The 21,405-nt window shown below is 39.7% G+C and overlaps 1 protein-coding gene across 1 annotated transcript; it reads right to left on the bottom strand.

The window, feature by feature from the left end:
• Positions 1-19,242: 19,242 nt before the first annotated feature.
• On the bottom strand, positions 19,243-19,719 carry LOC138871966 (protein FAR1-RELATED SEQUENCE 2-like). The gene has a single exon (XM_070149893.1). It carries the CDS (start codon positions 19,717-19,719, stop codon positions 19,243-19,245), a length of 477 nt encoding a protein of 158 aa, XP_070005994.1.
• Positions 19,720-21,405: the final 1,686 nt, after the last annotated feature.

The raw sequence follows: 21,405 nt of genomic DNA, 5'->3' as shown, positions 1-21,405 counted from the left end.
GAGATTAGTTTTCGCATTTTCGAACATTCCCCATGTTGGAAGACTCGCAATTGCGAGCAAATTCTTCGCATTTACGAAGTGTACCTAGGCCAACACTAGTTCACATTTGCGATCAGGAGGTCGCATTTGCGGGAAGCCAGTGTTCGCATTTGCGGACAAATCTTCGCAATTGTGAAGTGGGAGATGGGCAACAGTGATCGCAAATGCGATCAATTGGTCGCATTCGCGGAGGGATCAGAGTTTGCATTTGCGAACTATTCGTCGCAAATGCGATGAGGACAGGAATGTGAAACCTTCGCATTTGCGATAGGTTCTTCCCATTTGCGGGGCTCGCATTTGCGAACCCCAGGTCACAAATGCGACACCTGCAACTGATCAAAACTAAAGTTTGATGAGAGGTTCAAGAAGTACAAGCCCCCTGTATTTAGTGGTCTAGCATCGGAGGATGCTCTGGGATTTCTTGATGAGTGTTACCGCATTCTCCGTACCATGGGTATCTTAGGATCGAGCGAGGTTTCTTTCACTACCTTCCAGTTTTGAGGAGCCGCCTATGAGTGGTGGCACACCTATGAGTTAGACAATCCAGATGAGACTGCTTCACTAACTTGGACTCAGTTTTCAAATCTATTCCTGAGAGAGTATATTCCTTAGAGCCTCAGGGACGCATGGCGCGCAGAGTTTGAGTATTTGCTCCAGGGTGCTATGACTGTCTCAGAGTATGCTGTCCTTTATACTAGTTTGGCTAGGCATGCACCAGCCTTGGTTTCCACTGTTCGCGAGAGGGTTCGCCGGTTTATTGAGGGCTTTATTCCCAGCATCAGATCTAGCATGGCTCATGTGTTGGAGATGGATATTTCTTATAAGCAGGTGGTGATCATTGCTAGGAGGATTGAGGGTATGCATGCTAGGGAGAGAGAGGAGAGGGAGGCCAAGAGGTCTCAAGAGTCGGGCCACTTCTCTGGTGCTCGTGCCCCAGCTGCAGGACGTCATGGTAGGGGTTATATGAGTCGCCCTGTTCATTTAGCTCTTCCAGTAGCCATTAGTGCTCCAGCTCCTCCTAGATCTCAGGAGCCTTATTATGCACCACCGGCATCTAGCGCGCATCCTGCGCGGGGTGCTTTCAGAGGTCAGTCCAGTAGACCTGGCCCTAGCTAGTCACAGACACCATGTCCTCCCAAAGCTTGTTTTGAGTGTGGTGACACACGTCATATGGTGAGGGATTGCCCCAGACTTGGGAGGGGTGCACCTCTAAATACTTCTCAGCCACAGCGTGCCCCACAAAGTTCTCAAGCTATGATTACAGCTCTAGTTGCTACCCCACCTGCTCAGCCAGCTAGAGGTAGAGGTCGCCCTAAAGGGGGAGGCCAGGCCAGATACTATGTCTTTCCTGCCCGTACCGAGGATGTTGCCTCCGATTCTGTCATCATAGGTATTATATTGGTTTGCCACATAGATGCATCGGTTCTATTCGATCCAGGCTCTACTTACTCTTATGTCTCTTCTTATTTTGCTCCGCATTTGGGTGTATCTCGGGATTCTTTGAGTTCCCCTGTTTATGTTTCTACTCCCGTGGGAGATTCTCTTGTTGTGGACCGCGTCTATCGGTCGTGTTTGGTTTCTCTTAGTGGTTTTGAGACCAGAGCCGATCTATCATTGCTCAGCATGGTTGATTTTTATATTATCTTGGGCATGTACTGGTTGTCGCCCCATTATGCTATTCTTGATTGTCACGCCAAAGTCGTGACGTTGGCTATGCTAGGTGTACCGCGTGTTGAGTGGAGGGGTACTTTAGATCGCACTCCTAGTAGAGTTATTTCTTTCCTTAAGGCTCAGCGTATGGTTGGGAAGGGGTGTGACACATATTTAGTGTATGTGAGAGATGTCAGTATTGATATCGCTTCAGTTGATTCAGTTCCAGTAGTACGGGATTATCCCGATGTGTTCCCAGCTGATCTCCCTGGCATGCCGCCTGATAGAGATATTGATTTTGGCATTGATCTGTTGCCGGGCACTTGTCACACCTCCTTTTTACTTAAAGTGACAATCGAAACGGGATTATTTATTTATTAAAATCAGAGTCGCCACTTGGGATAATTTTAGGGTGTCCCAAGTCACCGGTTCAAATCCCGAGTCGAGGAAAAGATTGACTTTGTATTACAGTCTGCGAACCAGAAATTCGGGTAAGGAATTCTGTTAACCCGGGAGAAGGTGCTAGGCATTCCCGAGTTCCGTGGTTCTAGCACGGTCGCTCAACTGTTATAATTGGCCTATTATATGATTTTAATACATGCTTTAACCTATAGTTCAATTTTAACTTATTAACCGCTTTTATTCATTTTTAGGAAGATTGCAACGTTATTAAAACATGTCTTGAACCACGTTACATAAATGCACCCGCAGTCCTCGACATATTTTATCTAACATTGTTGAGATTTGGATTTGGGTCACATAAATGCACACCCGAGTTTAGGAAGGTAAATTATTAAAATAACGCACCTAAAGCAACTACGCGTTAGCAATTTGCAAGGGCCATGGAAATTCGCTAAATGGCATGCCTCGATTCCTAAGGATAAAACATTAATCAAACAAGGGTCGTGCAATTGAAATTTTTGTTTGGCACGACACACCTCGATTTATCCTATCTAAAGGGTTTCTAAACTAACTTAGGAGGGCCATAAATTACTAGAATTATATAATATGGCGCACCTCAATTATTAGGATTTGGCTAGTTGATTAAAGGGCATAAGAAGTTCTTGAATCAAACTCACGAGACCAAATTTAACCAAATTGCAATGATGGAGAATCGGACCAGTCATTAGCGTGGATATGGGCCAGCGACGGCCATTAATGCGAAGGCACCAATTCACAGTAATCAAGAATACAGGCAGCAAAACTCATTCCCTTTTTATTTTCCAATTGCTTTCAAGGCTTTGGGCCCAAATTGAGCCCAAACTTAACAAAAGAAAAGGACAACAACGTGTATTCCCCAAGGATCGAGTCTCTAAGGAGCCAAATCATCCTAGGATCCAAGACTCTGCTTTTTTTTTTACAAAGCCCCACCGGATCCAATTAACAACAATCATTGACATAATCAGGAGTAACTTGAACTATTCGATATGCAAAATACATAAGAATTCTAAACATCTCATATTCAAATCCTCATGTCTCATTCAAATACAAGGCAACATTATTTGGCTTTATGTCTCATTCTAATTATTATACCACATCATAACTAAATATGCTGGACTTTAACCTTGAGCAACACCTTTCAATAGACTATCAAATCAACTAATACAAAACCAAACTTAATTATATGTCATTCAAACACTAGTCAACTATTCAAATCAGTTAAAGTATTATTACCATTGTCAACTAAGACACTTCTTTCACCCATAGCTATTTTCAACACAACTGATTCTAAACAAGAAAATCAAAATTACTCAAAACTTCAGTTTTATGCTGTGACAATCAGCTCATGCTCTATTTACAAGTCAAAACATTTTTAATGATAAACATCACAAACGTACATGAAATTGAAAGGAAACGACTAAGATTCAATGGGAACATCTATAGTTCTTGATCAATTTTCAGATTCCAAACTTCAAATACACTTAAGTGATGTCCATAGTGTTTGAGAATACCTGGAAAGCAAAATGACAAAAAAGGAAGAAGATCAACAATAGCAGGATAGTGTCAACAGCAGCAATGGAACATTAGTCTCTCAGTAGTTCAAAATCAGTTTTAAAAACCAAAATCAGACCATCTTCAACCCAGATAAGTACTTGTGATCTTTCAAGAATTATAGCTAAACAAGGGGAGTTAAGAAAACTAGAAATCAGGACTCACAGCACAAATTCAGCTCAGAATCAGTTTTAAAAAAAAAACAAATTAAACCAGCCTCGTCCCCATGTGAATCAAAGATTGCTTCAGATATTCAAAACCTCAAGAATTATAGAAAGAAATCCAATGGAGCAGTAATTTTCTATGAAATTCTTAGCCGTTCTTGAGTTTCAGATTTTTCTCTCCCTTTTTTCCCCAAAATCCGACTTCAATATCAATAAAGGGTGCCTTTATAGGCAAAGCATTAGGGCTGCAGAAATAAACTATGTTTTGCACTTAAAACCTTCTAGAGTTTTCATTTTTTCTCAAATACCCCTAGTTTAGAAATCAGAACTCAGAATAGTCCCCCTCCCCAGCTTCTAGGAAGCTTCCTAGTCTGTTACTGAGATTTCCTTACCCCTAAAATTTCCAAATTGCCCTTTTAAACTTTTGTTTTTACCTTTAAGAACCTAGACAAAACATGGGTCAAATTGACCCAATGGCTTAAGCCCCAAATGAATGGGTTGTTCTTTGCCAATGGGTCGACTTTGAACCCAAGGCCCAAACATAATCAAAACCCTATGTTGGCTATTCAGTGAAAAGTCAGAAAAATTACACAACTGAACAATTTCACAATGGACATTTTAGCTAAATGACTGACTCCCTTTTAAATTAGCTAATGAACTATAATTAAACTAAATTACCACATTTAACAAGGGCCAAGTATACGACTGGAAAAACAAATCAGAAATTAAACGAGCCATATACACAACTAAACAGTATTCACGAGAATATCTACAAGAAAATTGAAGAGCTCACGGAATAAGTACTACCACCATATGAACAGAGACACCTATATTCAGTATTTAAATACTTTACCAAATTCAAACCAAGAAATCAAAGTAAAGAAAAAGAAGAAAGGGAGAGGGACAAGTAAAAAAGAAAACGGACAGAGAAGAGAAGAAGCAGAAGGATACGAGCATGCGAACAAAATAGAAGATGGAGACGAAAGGGCAAAAACAAAAGTACCTAGATGGTCATACGAACAATGCTTGATAAACTTCAAACAACTCTGATTTGACTTGAAACCGGTATTAGCCGTGTGTTCTTTTGAGAACAAACGAGCAATACTCGTTTCAAGTCCAATCGTTCACAAGAACTCGAGGACTTGAGATATTTTCTTCTTCTTTGATTTCAGATTTGAAACAGGCCTGATTTAGCGAGGATTTTGGGAAAAATAATGGTGGCTTAGGATGCAAGGAGGGGTGATGGTTGCATGGCCAGATTGTGGTAGTGGTTGGAGCTATCTCACCGGTGAAAATGGAGGACTCGCTCAGAGGCGGCGCTAGGGTTATCTATGAGAGAGATGAGAGAGATGGACGGAGGGGGGGTCTGTTTGGACTAAGTTGTCTCTGTAGGTTTTAGGACAGATTTAACTAAAATAATAGAAGTAGTTTCCACCGTTGGATGAGCTAAGATGAAAGGCTTAGATTATTCCATGACCGGGAACTCTAAACGACACCGTTTTGGGTTTAAAGAAAGCTGGACCGGGTTATAGCATTGGTTTGGGCCTGTTTGAGCATGTATCGATTGGGCCTGAAGGGATCTGAATGGAATTGGTCCAAAACTTATTTCTTCATTTTCGTTTGAATTTTTTAGTTATTTTCAAACTCTTTTTGATTTTTTTTCAAATTAAAACTAAAATAAAACCTAAACTAATTCCTAAATCAAATTAAACCTACCACATTGACTTTATTATCTCTAACTAATAATTACCACAATTAATTAAAATCCAAATTAAAGGAAAAACTACCAAAACTCAAAAACTAAATTGAAAAGTGCAAAAATAAGTAATCTTTTGTGATCTTTTCCGTTTTTATGAAATAACTAATTTTCTAATTAATCTAACAAAATGTAAAATTAAATCCTATAGGCAAATGCAGCATATTTTGTATTTTTCATGAATTAAATAAAATAAACATGCACAGACAAATGCAAACAATAACAAAATGCTACGAAAATCCACAAAATTGCAAACAATGGAAAAGATTGTATTGTTTTGAATTTGTGGGAGTAATTCATATAGGAAAAAAATCACGTGCTCACAGCACTCAGCCCATTTCTATTCCTCTGTATCGTATGGCTCTTCCTGAGTTGAAGGATCAGTTATAGGAATTGCTTGATAAGGGTTTTATTCGGCCTAGTGTATCACCTTGGGGTGCTCCTGTCTTGTTTGTGAAGAAAAAGGATGGTTCTATACGTATGTGTATTGATTATTGCCAGTTGAACAAGGTTACAATGAAGAACCGTTATCCTTTGCCTCGTATTGATGATCTATTTGACCAGCTTCAGGGCACACGAGTGTTTTCTAAGATTGATTTGCGCTCATGTTACTATCAGTTGAAGATTCGGGAGCCAAATATCCCGAAGACTGCTTTCAGGACTCGGTATGGTCATTATGAATTCCTTGTTATGTCATTTGGGCTGACCAATGCCCCAGCAACCTTTATGCATTTGATACACAGTGTGTTCCGGCCGTATCTTGACTCGTTCGTCATTATCTTTATTGATGATATTCTGATGTATTCCTGGAGTCGGGAAGATCATGAGCAGCACCTGAGGACTGTGCTTCAGACTTTGAGAGAGAAGAAGTTATATGCTAAATTCTCGAAATGTGAGTTTTGGTTGGATTCAGTGGCATTCTTAGGCCACGTGGTATCGAGTGAGGGTATTCAGGTGGATCCGAAGAAGATAAAGGCCGTGCAGAGTTGGCCCAAACCATCCTCAGCTACCAAGATCTACAGTTTCCTTGGTTTGGCGGGCTACTACTATCGTTTTGTGGAGGGGTTTTCATTGATTGTGGCCCCTATGACCAGGTTGACCCAGAAGGGTGCTCTATTCCAGTGGACGGAGGAGTATGAGGCGAGCTTTCAGAAGCTCAAGACAGCTTTGACCACAACCCCAATTTTGATATTCCCTATAGGTTCGGGGTCTTATACGGTCTATTGTGATGCCTCGAGGGTTGGCCTCGAAGCGGTGTTGATGCAGGACTGTAGGGTGATTGCCTATGCGTCCAGACATTTGAAGATACATGAGAAGAACTACCCTGTTCACGACCTTGAGTTAGCTGCCATTGTTCACGCCCTGAAGATTTGGCGCCATTATTTATACGGGGTTACCTATGAGATTTATATTCACCATCAGAGCTTGCAGCACTTGTTCAAGCAAAAGGATCTAAATTTGCGCCAGAGGAGATGGTTAGAGTTGCTGAAGGACTATGATATCACTATTTTGTATCACCCGGGCAAGGCCAATGTGGTGGCCGATGATTTGAGTCGCCGGGCAGAGAGTTTGGAGAGTTTGGCTTATTTATCAGCATCAGAGAGGCCTATGGCGATGGATGTTCAAGCCTTAGCCAGCCAATTGTGAGATTGGATCTTTCGTAGCCCAGTCGGGTTCTAGCTTGCGTGGTTTCTTGGTCTTCCTTATTTGATCATATCAAGGAGCGACAGTATGATGACCCTCATTTGTTTGTCCTCAAGGATAGGGTTCAGCACGGTGATGCCAGAGATGTGACTATTGGTGATGATAGGGTATTGAGGATGCATGGTCGGATTTGTGTACCCAATGTTGATGGGCTTCGGGAGTTGATTCTGGAGGAGGCCCATAGCTCGCGATATTCCATTCATCCGAGTGTCGCGAAGATGTATCAGGATTTGAGGCAACACTACTGGTGGATGTGGATGAAGAACGATATAGTTGGATTTGTAGCTCGGTGCCTCAACTATCAGTAGGTGAAGTATAGAGACCGGGTGGGTTGCTTCAGCAGATAGAGATTCCGAAATGGAAGTGGGAGTGGATCACCATGGACTTTGTAGTTGGGCTCCCACGTACTTTGAGAAAGTTCGATACTATTTGGATGATTGTGGATCGACTGACCAAGTCCGCTCATTTTATTCCTTGTGTACTACCTATTCTTCGGAGCGGTTGGTGGAGATTTATATCCGGTATATTGTTCATTTGCATGGTATTCCAGTGTCCATCATCTCAGATAGGGGTACTTAGTTTACATCACGGTTCTGGAGGGCCGTTTAGCATGAGTTGGGTACTCGGGTGGAGTTGAGTACATCATTTCACCCTCAGCAGGACGGACAATCCGAGTGCACTATTTAGATTCTTGAGGATATGCTCCGTGCGTGTATGATTGAGTTTGGAGGGTCTTGGGATCAATTCTTGCCATTGGCGGAGTTTGCTTATAACAACAGCTATCAGTCCAGCATTCAGATGGCACCGTATAAGGCTTTATATGGGAGGCGGTATAGATCCCTGGTGGGTTGGTTTGAGTCGGGTGAGGCTAGAGTATTGGGCACAGACTTGGTACAGGATGCTTTAGAGAAGGTTAAGGTGATTCAGGATAGACTCCGTACAGCCCAGTCCAGGCAGAAGAGTTATACGGACCAGAAAGTTCGTGGTGTTTCCTATATGGTTGGAGAGCGGGTTCTGCTTTGAGTTTCGCCTATGAAGGGCGTCATGAGATTCGGGAAGAAAGGAAAGTTGAGTACGAGATTTGTTGGCCCTTTTGAGATATTGAGGCATGTTGGGAAGATTGCCTATGAGCTTGCCTTACCTCCCAGCTTGGCAGGAGTTCATCTGGTATATCATGTTCCGATACTCCGGAGGTATCACGGGGATCCGTCGCACGTGTTGGATTTCAGTTCAGTCCAGTTGGACAAGGATCTATCCTATGTTGAGGAGCGAGTGGCAATATTGGACAGGCAGGTTAGAAAGCTGAGGTCAAAGAACATTGCTTTGGTAAAGGTTCAGTGGCGGGGCCAGCCGGTCGAGGAGGTGACCTGGGAGACTGAGCAGGATATGCGCAGTCGTTACCCTCATCTTTTCACTACTTCAGGCATGTCTCTACGCTTGTTTGAGGATGAACGAATGTTTATATGTAGGAGGATGTGACAACCCAGACGGTCGTCTTAAGAATTAATACCCCGATCCCCTATTAACTTCTTCCCCCGAGTTTATTTCTGGTATTTTGATTTGCCCGGATGTTCAATTTTATGTTTCGGAGAGTTTTGGGACACTTAGTCCTTAAATGAGAGCTTAAGAGTTGGAAAGTTGACCGTAGTCAGAACAATGTGAAGACAGCCTCGGAATGAAAATTAGATGGTTTTGTTAGCTCCGTTGGGTGATTTTGGGGTTAGGAGCGTGTTCGGATTGTGTTTTGGAGGTACATAGCTAATTTAGGCTTGAAATGTCGAAAGTTGAATTTTGAAAGTTTCCGGTTTGAAGGTGAGATTTTGATCCGAGGGTCGGAATGGAATTTCGAGAGTTACAGTAGTTATGTTGCGTCATTTGGGATGTGTGTACAAAATTTCAGGTCATTCGGACGTGGTTTGGTTTTTGATCAAAAACGGAATTCGAAAGATTTTAGAAACTTAGGCTTGAATACGATGTGTTTTGGTTGTTTTGATGTTGTTTGAAGTGTTTTGAAGATTAGTACAAGTTTGAATAAAGTTTTAGGATATGTTGATGCCTTTGGTTGAGGTCCGGGGGCCTCGGGGTGATTTCGGATGGTTAACGAGAAGCTGAGGAAATGTTGCAGCTGCTATATTTTTGCTACTTCTGGTATTTTCGAATTTGCGGTTTGGGGACCGCAGAAGCGGCTAAGGAGACCGCAGAAGCAAATTTTGGTCTTTTCTTCAGGTTCCGCAGATGCGAAAGGAACACCGCAAAAGCGGTGGCGCATCTGCGAAAGGGTGATCGTAGATGCGGTTTCTGGTCATTTAATGAAAGTCGCAGATACGATGTAGTTTCCGTAGATGCGGTCTCAGGGCCGCAAATGCGGAAATCGCTGGGCAGAACATATAAATAGTTGCCTTCGCGAATTTGAGGGATTCTTTCACCATTTTCATCCGGGTTTGAAGCTTTTGAGAGTGATTTTGAGGAAAACAAAGGGGAATCGCTTGGAGGTAACATCCTTGACTTAATAACTCATTTTTATGTGATTAAAGACCTAATTAGTGGTGAGAAATTTGGGGAAAATGGGTAATTAGGGCTTGAGTTTAAGATGCCTTTAAATGAGGTTTTGAGGGGTCATTTGGACTCCGAATTCAGTGTTCTTGTTATGTATAGACTCGTGAGAGTATGAGGTTTCTAAAAATATAAATTTTACCCGATTCCGAGACATGGTCCCGAGGGGCATTTTGTTCATTTTATCTAATTTCGCGTATTAGCTTAGAATTAAATTGTAGAATCAGTTACTTGAAGTGTTATTTACATTATGAAATTGAATTGAATAGATTTGGGCCATTTTGGAGTCGAGTACTCATGGCAAGAGCGTGGTTTCGGATTAATTTTGAGCCGGTTCGAGGTAAGTTGCTTGTCTAACCTTGTGTGGGGGACCTTCCCCTTAGGATTGTTATGTGTGGTAATTGAAATGCCTTGTACGCGAGGTGATGAGTGCGTACTTGTGCTAATTGTTGGAAACCGATGTTCTTTAAGTAATTACTAGTATGTTTCCTTTCCTGTTTCTATTACTTGCACTATTACACATGTTGTTAGCTTAGGAAAGTATGTCTAAGTGACTTACTTGTTTTATTTGATTCAACCTACCTTACTTGAATTATGTGTTGCATGCTAGGCTAGAATCACTTATTGCCTTATATGAAATTTTGCCATTTTTGTATATCTTCTTGCTGCTGCTGTGTATTTATTTTGGGACTACGGATGTGGGATTCTGGTAGCTCCCTGTTGTCTGTTTACTTTGGGAATACAGGTTAGATTCTCGGTAGATCCCCCTGCATATTTACTTTGGGACTACGGGTTAGATTCCCGGTAGATCCCCATGCACAGTTATATGCAACTACGGGAATGCACCCGGTAGATTCCCCCAGTACTGGGTATTTACATTTGGGACTACGAAATAGGATTCCGGTAGATCCCCCCGCACTATGAGTTGGACTACGAGACGGGATCCCGGGAGCTCCACTAGATATGTACATATGGGACTACAGGACGGTATCCTGGGAGATCCCCGGTTGTTATTATTGGTACTGAACTGTATTTCCTTTCCATGTTTACCTTATTTTCTGTATAGTTGTTGTTGTTATGTACATCCTGTGTTATTTTACTGCCGTACTTATTTATACTGTTCTGTTCTATACTGTTGATCTTTATATTTTATTTGACTCAGTAGGGCCCTGACTTTCCTCGTCACTACCCAATCGAGGTTAGGCTTGACACTTACTGAGTACCGTTGTGGTGTACTCATGCCTCTTCTACGCATTTTTTTCATGTGCAGATCTAGGTACCGCGCTATTCTGGCCTACCATCCTTGAGGGAAGCGACTGCTCTAGAGACTTCGAGGTATATCTGCCGCGTCCGCAGACCGAGAAGTCCCTTTCTATTCCAGCTATTTAACATTGCCCTTCTATATTTTTCTTTCTTGTTAGATATTCTGGAGTTAGACTGTTAGATATTCCAAAGGCTTGTGTTTCCGTGGGTTTCCAGGTTTTGGGATAATGTACTTGGTTTTGAGAATGTTGTGTTCTATATGCCAAGCGACATTATAACTATTGTTCCATTTAGATACGTTTTGGTTATTTTCTTCCGCAAGTTTCATTTATGTTCCGCATATTTAGGCTTACCTAGTCGTAGAAACTAGGTGCCGTAACGACAGTTCACGGAGAGCGAACTGGGGTCGTGACATTTCCATGGTAGAAATTGGGGGTTTAGGTAGAATTAGGGGTTTTGGGGAAATTGGGATTTACACCTCAAATTGGGGTCGATTTTCAAAACTAATTACATATCCGAGTTCGAAGGTGAATGGGTGAACAGATTTTGGTCCGAACCTTGAGTTTTGACCAAGCGGGCCCGGGGTCGATTTTTGACTTTTTGGGGAAAAGTTTGGGAAACCTAAATTTATGTGTTGTAATTGATTTCTTTAGCAATATTTGATGTTATCAAGTTAATTATTTCTAGATACGAGTGGTTTGGAGGTGAAATCTAGAGGAAAAGCGGTAATTGAGCGGTGAGTGGCATGTGGATCGAGGTAAGTGTTGTGTCTAACTTTGACTCGAGGGATTAGGAACCCTTGACTTAATTGCTATGTGAAAATCCGTGTGAGTGGCGTATAGGCGAGGTGACGAGTACCTATGCACTGCTAATTTATCTTTTATGCCTGTTTACTTCCCGTTCTTCTTATATTGTCTTTTCCTGCCTTAACGGTTGCATGCTTTATTTGTAATTACATGCCTAAGTACTACTTGTTAGACATTATATCTTTTGTTGGAAGTGTTAGTATTTTGTAGCTTCGTTGTCTCTTAATATTTGTTTGAGCTGGTTATTGGAACTTTCAAGGCATATTATGGATTGCTCTCGCTGAGTAGTATTACTTGTGCAAAGTCTCATAGTATTTAATCTTTCTAATGCTTTGGTTTGAAGTTGAGCCTTGTGAAGAGTTATGTGATTGAATTGTGTAATTTCTGTACTTGCTGAGTAAATGATATCGATATGGTGGGATCGGGTTGCGCACCGCAACATGTGTAATAAGGTGGAATGTGGTGTGATAAGGATGAATTGTGATTCTAATTATTATGTACGGTGGGATCGGGTTGCGCGCCGCAATAGATGTAATAAGGGTGGATTGTGGTGAGATAAGGGTGAACTGTGATAATAATTATTGTGATATGGTGGGATCGAGTTTCATGCCGCAACAATCTTTATGCTTATGTTTTCCTTTGACTGTGTTAGCTGAATGGTGGTCTTAAACCATACTTAAGGATTGGTTATAGCTGAGTACTAGTAATATGTTTCGAGAACTGTATTCATTCCTTTCAAGTTACTGCTTTATTTTACCCTGTCTTTTTTCCTGCTTTTATTATACACTATATGCAGATTATATTATAATTTCCCCGTCGTAGCCTCGTCACTACATCGTCGAGGTTAGTCCCGGCACTTACCAGTACATGGGGTCGGTTGTACTGATGCTGCACTCTGCACTTTTTGTGCAAATATTTTTAGTAGGAAGTGGCTGATCGAGAGGTCGGTTGCAGATATTTTCAACTAGGAGACCCAAGGTAGTCATGTTGGTGTCTGCAGGCCTTGGTGTCCCTTTCTATGCTCCTACATTTACTATTTTTACTTCCCTTCGTAAATAGTTGTATCTTCTTTCGAACAAATATTTGTAGCAAATCTTTGCGTGTTTGTGGATTGTGATACTGGGTAGTAATAGCAATAATATTGGTAATAGTATATACACAAAAAGGCTATTCACTTACTTCTGCATTTATTTCTACTTGTTTTAGCTTATTTATTTTTAATCACTGAAACGCAAAGGAAATTGGTTAATAAAACTCTAATGTTGGCTTACCTAGCAAGTGTGATGTTGGCGCCATCACGATCCCGATGGTGGAAATTCCGGGTCGTGACAAATGCATTAGCTTCATCTAGTATATATCGTATGTATAATGCATCTAAGAGAGATTTTAATCCTATGTATCTGGGTTGGCATAAATTTTATAGGGATGACGATGTCCATATGCTTTCTAAGGGAGTATTTATACTTTGGAGGTGTAATTAGGTCAAGTGGATGCATGGACACAATCTTATCTTGCTTTTACCAAATGAGTGTTGTTTATCATGTAAGTTCTACATCGTGTTGTGGTTTTTCTGTGTTGTAGGCCAAGATTCGAGGACAGATAGTTTTTTAAAGAGGGGAGAATGATATGATCCTGGATAGTCCGAGCAAAATGGAGAATATTGAGAATGACCCCAAATTATCTAGTATACCGTTAAGCTGCTCCAAGTCCAAGAACATTTAAGGGATGCACGCTAAAGAGCTACATGATCTTCAACAATTGACTAGAAGATGTTTGGAGAGTCACTTGGAGGATTCATGCAAAGAATACTATGTTTGGGTCTTGAGAATTGAAGAATCCAGACCCCAAGTTAAACCGTGTGACACTGTTTCACCAATCGTTGGCTACAGTTCAAGAGAGGCCTGAAGAGCTCAAGAAAATAAGCTTCTGGAATTCGTCACGGTTCAGTTGTGCATCATGGTTGGGGTTATGGTTGAGGCTACGATTTGGCCTGGCGAGTTTTTTTGGGATATTAACTTTGAAACTTTTCCTATTTTACCCATTGGGTATTTATAACAACCTAGGGTTATTTCATTAGGAACTTAGCATATTTTGATGTAAGAAAACTCTTGAGAGAGATTTGGAACCTCTTAGTTCGAGTTCGGCTTTGGATTACCGATTTTCAAGACTTGAGTTCTTGAGGGTAATCTTCTTCTCCTTTCTTTATATCTAGGGTTTATAATTTGTCGTTCTTTGGAGGCGATCGGATAATATTTTGATTGTTACTTGAGACGTCCAATTAGGGTTCTATGTTTTCTTCTATACTTCATTATTCAGATTACTTTGATTATCTTAATCAAAACTATCATTAGTTTTGCTTTAATCATTATTATTTTCATATTCCGCTATTTGTAAATCTCGGATCGTATCATAGGGTTAAAAAATAATGATTGAATGTTGGTTAATATAACACAATCCAGTACAACTGAGCAACTATATTTTTCAGGAGAAAAAGTGGTTGAATATAAGGGTTGAAGGTATGGTTTCAAATACCAAGATAGGGGTTGAAGGTAGGGTTTTGATTTGCAAACTGGATTTTTTTATTTTTAGTAATGTCAAGATGTGAGTATTTTAGTTCATATTTTTGTACTAATCTTAATCTTATCAAGTCTTTGACTTCTATACTAGTTGCAAATAGTCACTTTTTAGTTTAGTCCGCTAAATGTAAAGCAAGTAACAATAAAATGAAGCATTTAACAATGACAATGATAATACCATATGTTTAAACTCATTACAAAGTCAATAAATTCAAAATGAATCTATCTCAAATCAAATTAAATAAGTTCCAAACTTAAATCATCTCAAACTAAACGGTCAAGTCTTCCACTTCTAAGTTTGTTTTTTAGATCATGCAAGCTACCCTGTGGTGGTATTGTTGCATCATCTTGTTGTAATTAGAGTAAAGAAGACTAACAAGCATAATCAATGTATTTATGTAAAAAAAATAATTAATCAAATTTGTTATATTTTACCTCAATTCCTTCCACTAGCCGAGTAGTTCCACCACTTCTACCACCACTTTTACCACAGCCTCTACCGCCACCTCTACCACCTCTTCTACCACCACTTCTACCACTACATTTACCCCACCTATTACCTCTAACTCCACTTCCACCACCCATTTGTGAACTTCTAAAGTATGAATCAATTCGCCCTCTATATCTATTCAACCTTGGACGTATACGAGAAGCTACGTATCTAGGATCTCTTATATTTCTTCCTTCACCCTCGCCCTCACCCTCGTGTATATCTTCCAATTCTTAGTCTGGAACTATCATATCATCATCCCAATTTAAAAGGTCATGCTCTAATATGTTCGAATCATACTTAATATATTGCCTCATCACTTTACTATCCAATGCAGTATCATAAACTCGTTCAAAATGCTTCAATAGTTCCATGTACAACATGTATTCAGAAGTCATATGTGGGTAACCTCCTAGAAAGAAATATTTCAAGTGTGTACGAACAACATATGTTCTCCACCGTTTCAATATATACCTCTCACTAACGTTTTCAATCTTCTTATGAGACAACACATTAAGTATATGGCAGCATACCTCTTGTTTCAAACCACTTGCATCTGTAACTTAGATATTCACCAATAGGTGTATATTCAATCGTGAAAACAAATGGATCTCTAGTGTTAAAACTCCTGAGCGAATAATCAATTATAATGTATTTTTCCACTCCAAGGGTTGCTTGATGATCTTAACGGGTGCTGATTTTAAATGGTATAGTTACCTTAACTGTACTTGAAAAAATTCAAACACTTTGCGAGTATAACGCACTTGAAGTTTTTCCTCCCATGCGAATTCAGACAACTATTTTGGTTCAAAGCACCTAGACCTATATTCAGCTTCCAATTCTTTCTCAAACTTAGCTCTTAGGGCTAACTCATATTGCTGAACAAACAACTTCAAATTGGTTTGGTGGGTGATAAATCCATCAAAGAAAGTATGCATTCCTTCATTTCTCTGTGTGGACAACATTCTAGCCCAAAAGTGATCATTTATGTATACCGGAACCCTTTTTTCCTTCTCCAAATAAAGCTTATAAAACCTATCCCTTCAATATAAGTTATATTTTGCAATATAATTAGTCCATCTTCTCTCAAACTCAACAACATTAATGTTATCAAGGACTAAAGCCTTAAATTCTGCCTTTGTAGTCTTACTATCAAGAACTCCGCTTAACTTCATGTCACGATCCCAAACCGGACCCGGTCGTGATGGTACCTCTCGTGAAGACAAGGTCAGCCGACACAATCCCCAAGTTCATTTCAAAAGTTTTAATAAGTCAATTTAAGCCCTTTTAGTTAATCAGGTATTACATAATGTAAGTTTAAAAGAACAGTGCGAAAATAGATACAACCCGACATTGGGGTGTCACAAGTCACGAGCATCTACTACCACTATCTGACAATATGAGACCAACATGGCCGGGAAAATCAATGAATATAACTAAGGGAGAATGTAGAGGGAGGAAAGCAGTGATGCGGACGTCGGGCAGCTACCTTGCTAAACTCTAAAGACTCTGCCTCTGATCAACCAATATTCACTACCGGGTGCAGAAATACCTGAATCTGCACACAAAGTGCAGGGAGTAAAGTGAGTACTCCAAATTAGTGAGTAAAAATCATAACTAAAGACTGAGTGATAAGAAATCACGAAAAGTACATCAACATGTTGTATATAAGTAGTACAAAACCAGTAAGAAAGCAATGAAGTTGTGAAATCTCTTAAAACATCTTAGCTCAGTTTAAACTTCGTTAAAAATGACTTTTCAATAGTTAAGCAATTAAATGCAAAGCAATTAGAACAGATAAGCACAGAAAATTCGCCCCTTGGACACAAATACACAATTAAACAGGTAAATGACATACAAATAAGACAGATAAGCACATAAAGGATTGCCCCTCGAGCACAATGTCAACAATACCAGCCCCTCGGCCTATATCTCACATCACAATGGATGCCCGCGCTCACTGGGGGTGTGCAGACTTCTGGAGGGGCCCCTTACGGCCCAAGCGCAATATCAAGCCATCTCGTGGCATCATCACTAAGCTCTCGGCCTCATATCAACAAGCCACCTCGTGGCATACAAACTCAGGCCCTTGGCCTCATAATCATAATTAGTGTATCACCGTTGCAGCATGCAGCCCGACCCAAAGGTATCCTCACAATACAGGCCCTTGGCCTTACTCAATTAAAATCACATAAGCCACTCGGGCAACAGTAAAACATGGTCCTCAGCCCAAAATATTATTTGAAATATCATTTAGTATGTTAAAATAGAGTAAACATGGCTGAGTTATGAAAACAATACATTATAGCATGACTCAGTATAAGTATAAAGTCAAAAACAGTGAGGAAATACCAATAACAATCCCTTAAGGGTTCAAATAGTTGGCACGAGGCCCAAATATGGCATTCAGCCCAAAACATGATGTTCACAAATAGATTTCAGTCAAATACGCGGTAAAATAGTCATTTGGGACAGACTAAGTCATAATCCCCAACAGTGCACGACCCCACACTCGTCATCAAGCATGTGGATCACCTCAATATAGCACAATAATGTGCAATCCGGGGTTTCATACCCTCAGAACATCATTTACAATCATTACTCACCTCGATCCGGTCCAAACTCTAGCTCGCGATGCCTTTGCGCTCACGAATCGACCTCTGGATGCTCTAAATCTAGCCACAATTAGAACATAACCATTAAAATATGCTAAGGGAACAAAGTCCACTCGAAATCATCCCATTTACATCGAAAAACCCGAAATTGCTCAAACCCGGCCTCTGGGCCCATATCTCGGAATCCGACAAAAATTACATCAATATAATCCTTATCCTCCCACGAGTCTACACATATCAAGAACATCAAAATCGGACCTCAAATGGCCCCTCAAATCCCCACTCAAAGTTCTCTTAATCTCAAGCCCTAATTACCCGTTTTTGCTACTGATTTTCCATGGATTTCAAGCTTACAAATGTTAAAATTCATTATAGAAACAAGTTTAGGGTCCAAAAACCTTACCTCCATGAAACCCTCTTGAATTCCCCCTTCAATTAGCTCTCCAAAGCTTTCTCCCGAATGAAACATGGTGAAAACCCACTAAAATTTGCGAAAGGTGAAATATATACATTCTGACCCAGGCATTTTCGCATCTGCGGCCATATTCTCACTTCTGCGGTACCGCTTCTGCAGTCAAGATCACCGCATTTGCGTTCCTCACTTAAGTCCCCATTTTCCGCATCTGTGATGAAATATACCGCACCTGCGCCTTCGCAGATGTGGTCCCACAACCGCTTCTGCGGTTCCTGCCAATTCACCAGCTTCCGCTTCTGCGACCACCCTTCCGCATATGCGGCATCGCACTTGCAGTCTCCAATCCGCAGGTGCGAAAATACTAGAAGCAGCAAAACATTTGTAGCTCGCCAAAAACTCCAACTCTCCGTCAACCATCCGAAACACCCCGAGGCCCATGAGACCTCAACCAAAAGCACAAACATAACCCATAACCTTATTCAAACTTGTACCAATCTTCAAAACACCTCAAACAACATCAAATCAACCAAAACACATCGGATTCAAGCCTAAGTTTCCAAAATCTTCCGAATTCCGCTTTTGATCAAAAACCCAACCAAACCACGTCCAAATGACTTGAAATTTTTTACACACATCCTAAATGACACAACAAAACTACTGCAACTTTTGGAATTCTATTCTGACCTCTATATCAAAATCTCATCTATCAACCGGGAAACGCCGAAATCTCAATTTCGCCAATTCAAGCCTAAACCTTCCACGGACTTCCAAAATGCATTCTGATCTCGTTCCTAAGTCCCAAATCACCTAACTAAGCTAACCAAATCATAAAAATTCCGATTCGAGATCATATACTTACAATTCAAATCTTGGTCAAACCTTTCAAATTTCAACCTTCAAATTGAGAGTTATTCTTCCAAATTCATTCCAATTACCCTGAAAACCAAAACCAAAACCAACGACTTATATGAGTCATAATATATCACACGGGGCAAGCCATGCCCGAGAACTGGCGAGCAAAGTGTAAAGGCTCATAACGACTGGTCGGGACGTTACACTTCATAGGCAACTTTGTGAATATATGTCATAAACAATATCTATGTACCGTATTTGACATTAATGCATTGATGGCAGCCTTCATACTATCACATTGTTCAGTCATGATAGTTAATAGATGAACATTGCTTAGAGACCCAAGCCATGTTGAGAGCACTATTTTTTAACTTGTTATATCCTCACTAGACATAAGAGCGCATCCCAAAAGTACAAACTGCATGCGCTGATTGACACCAACAAATGAAGCAAATGACATATTGTATCGATTCATAACGTATATGGTATCGATGCATATTACATCATGGAACTCCTCATATTCACCCTTAGAGTGTGAATGAACCCATACAATATTACGAAGTCGACCAAAACTATCCACATCTACAGAGTAGTAAAATTTCTTATCTTTTTGTTGCATGTTATTGAAGAACTTGAGTAATGATTGTGCGTCCTCTTCTTGTAATTGAAGCTTTTTACTCTTTAAAATATAATTTTTACAGTCCTTTGGTGTGCAACCCAAATTTTCAGGGCCACCAACAAGTACTTGAACAACTCTTATATTTTTTGAGGGTCTTAAGCCAACAATATATTTGGCTGTGAGAGCTCTCTTAAGAGACTTACTAAGCAATTTGTGTCCAGCCATCAATCGCGATAGTGTTGGTTAAAGTTGATGATTATGTCTTTTAACCACCTTTGAAACATGCTATGAGCCATTCTCCTCTAAAATGTCATTTACTCTAGTACGACAATTTCTCCTCTTGATAATATGCTTATTCCTTGGTTTCCTAGACCTATTACAACCATATTGCACATACCTTACAATATCACCATCTTTTTTATTTGATGTTTTTTTTATAATACAAAATCCTGATAATCTTGCATGTTCTTTGTAAAAAATCAAACATAACATCCTTATTACGGAACCACATTCCAGTAATTAAACTTATTACTAGATCTTCTTCATTGAACTCATTAGACATTTTCCTGTCCTCTCCACCTTCTCACTCTTCCTCTAAATAATGGTTGTCGTTATCATCATCATCAGCAGCATCGTCGACATGACCTTCTCCATCATTGAAGTTGTCGTTTGAATCAATGTTGACCCACTCATCTTCATTTCTCAAACTGTCGTCCGAATTCAACCCTAAAGATAAGTGTAATGCATTCCTTAGTTGCTTCGACCTAGTTTCTAGGTCGTTATTCAAGTTTAATGGCTCCGATCTAGTTTCTAGGTTGTTATTCAAGTTTAATGGCTCCGAACTGGGTTAGTATTCATGTTTAGGTTAATGGAATGGTAGTGAATTATGTGTTTAATGAAAGCTCTCTTATCATATGTGTATGGTATAACAAGGTTACTCGAATTTATATACCATATAAATTTTCGGAAAACAATATATGTATACATGCAAAGGCTTTTGATCTGTCTATTCATATAAATTTTATTTTAAAAAAAATACATAACAGTATACGTATACATACGAAGGCTTTTGATCTTCCCATGAGAGAATGATGATTTTATGGGATCAATATTTTGAGATCATCAATAGTTATTAGTTTGTTTGGGAGGAAAATATTTTAGAGGGAAAAATCATGGGGTTTAAGGTAATTATATGGGTGCTGCCATCGTTGGGCCATTACTAATATGGCCAAATATCAACTGTCGTAACTCTTCATCTCTTCACCCCCTTTGTTGGAATTTTGGTATAGCAAGTTTTGCAGTTTGATGACTAAGTGAGAAAGAGGCCACATAATATAACTACACATAGTAATTATTTCCACATTTGACAGTGGAATTTTGGGTACTAAAAAGGTAACATATAATGTAAATTCAAAATCCCAACTTATTTAGTATAACACCAAACACATATTTATATTATATCCCGTATATCTTATTTTTAGTCTAATGAACCAAACATCTTCCAATAAAAATAATTCACCAAATAATCCCGTTATTATTTAATCCATATACTTATTATTATAAAATTCTAGATAACTTGTTTACTACCAAACCACTCCTTAAAGCTTATCAGCTAAGCCAAATAGGCTATTATTATAAAGTAAAGACTAACATGTGTTCAAAATGACTAAATTCTAACATGTGAATAAAGAAAATTGAATTTTCTGTTTCAAAATTGTTTAGCATTCTTACAGCTTGTTTGGATGATTGTTACCTGTTGTACCGTTTTGTTACTTTAAATACAATATTTGTTTTGAATGTTACTTAAATTTTATTGTATCATATCGTTTAAATTTGTCGTTACGTAACGACGAAAAATGTCAATTTATGAAATGACCGATTTGGCGTGGTCGCGTCGTTTTCTTTTTTCTT

This window comes from Nicotiana sylvestris, chromosome 6 (genome assembly GCF_000393655.2).
Source record: "Nicotiana sylvestris chromosome 6, ASM39365v2, whole genome shotgun sequence".
Classification (NCBI taxonomy): domain Eukaryota; kingdom Viridiplantae; phylum Streptophyta; class Magnoliopsida; order Solanales; family Solanaceae; genus Nicotiana; species Nicotiana sylvestris.
The sequence above is the reverse complement of the archived record's forward strand: the minus strand, read 5'-3'. Positions and strand labels throughout refer to the sequence as shown.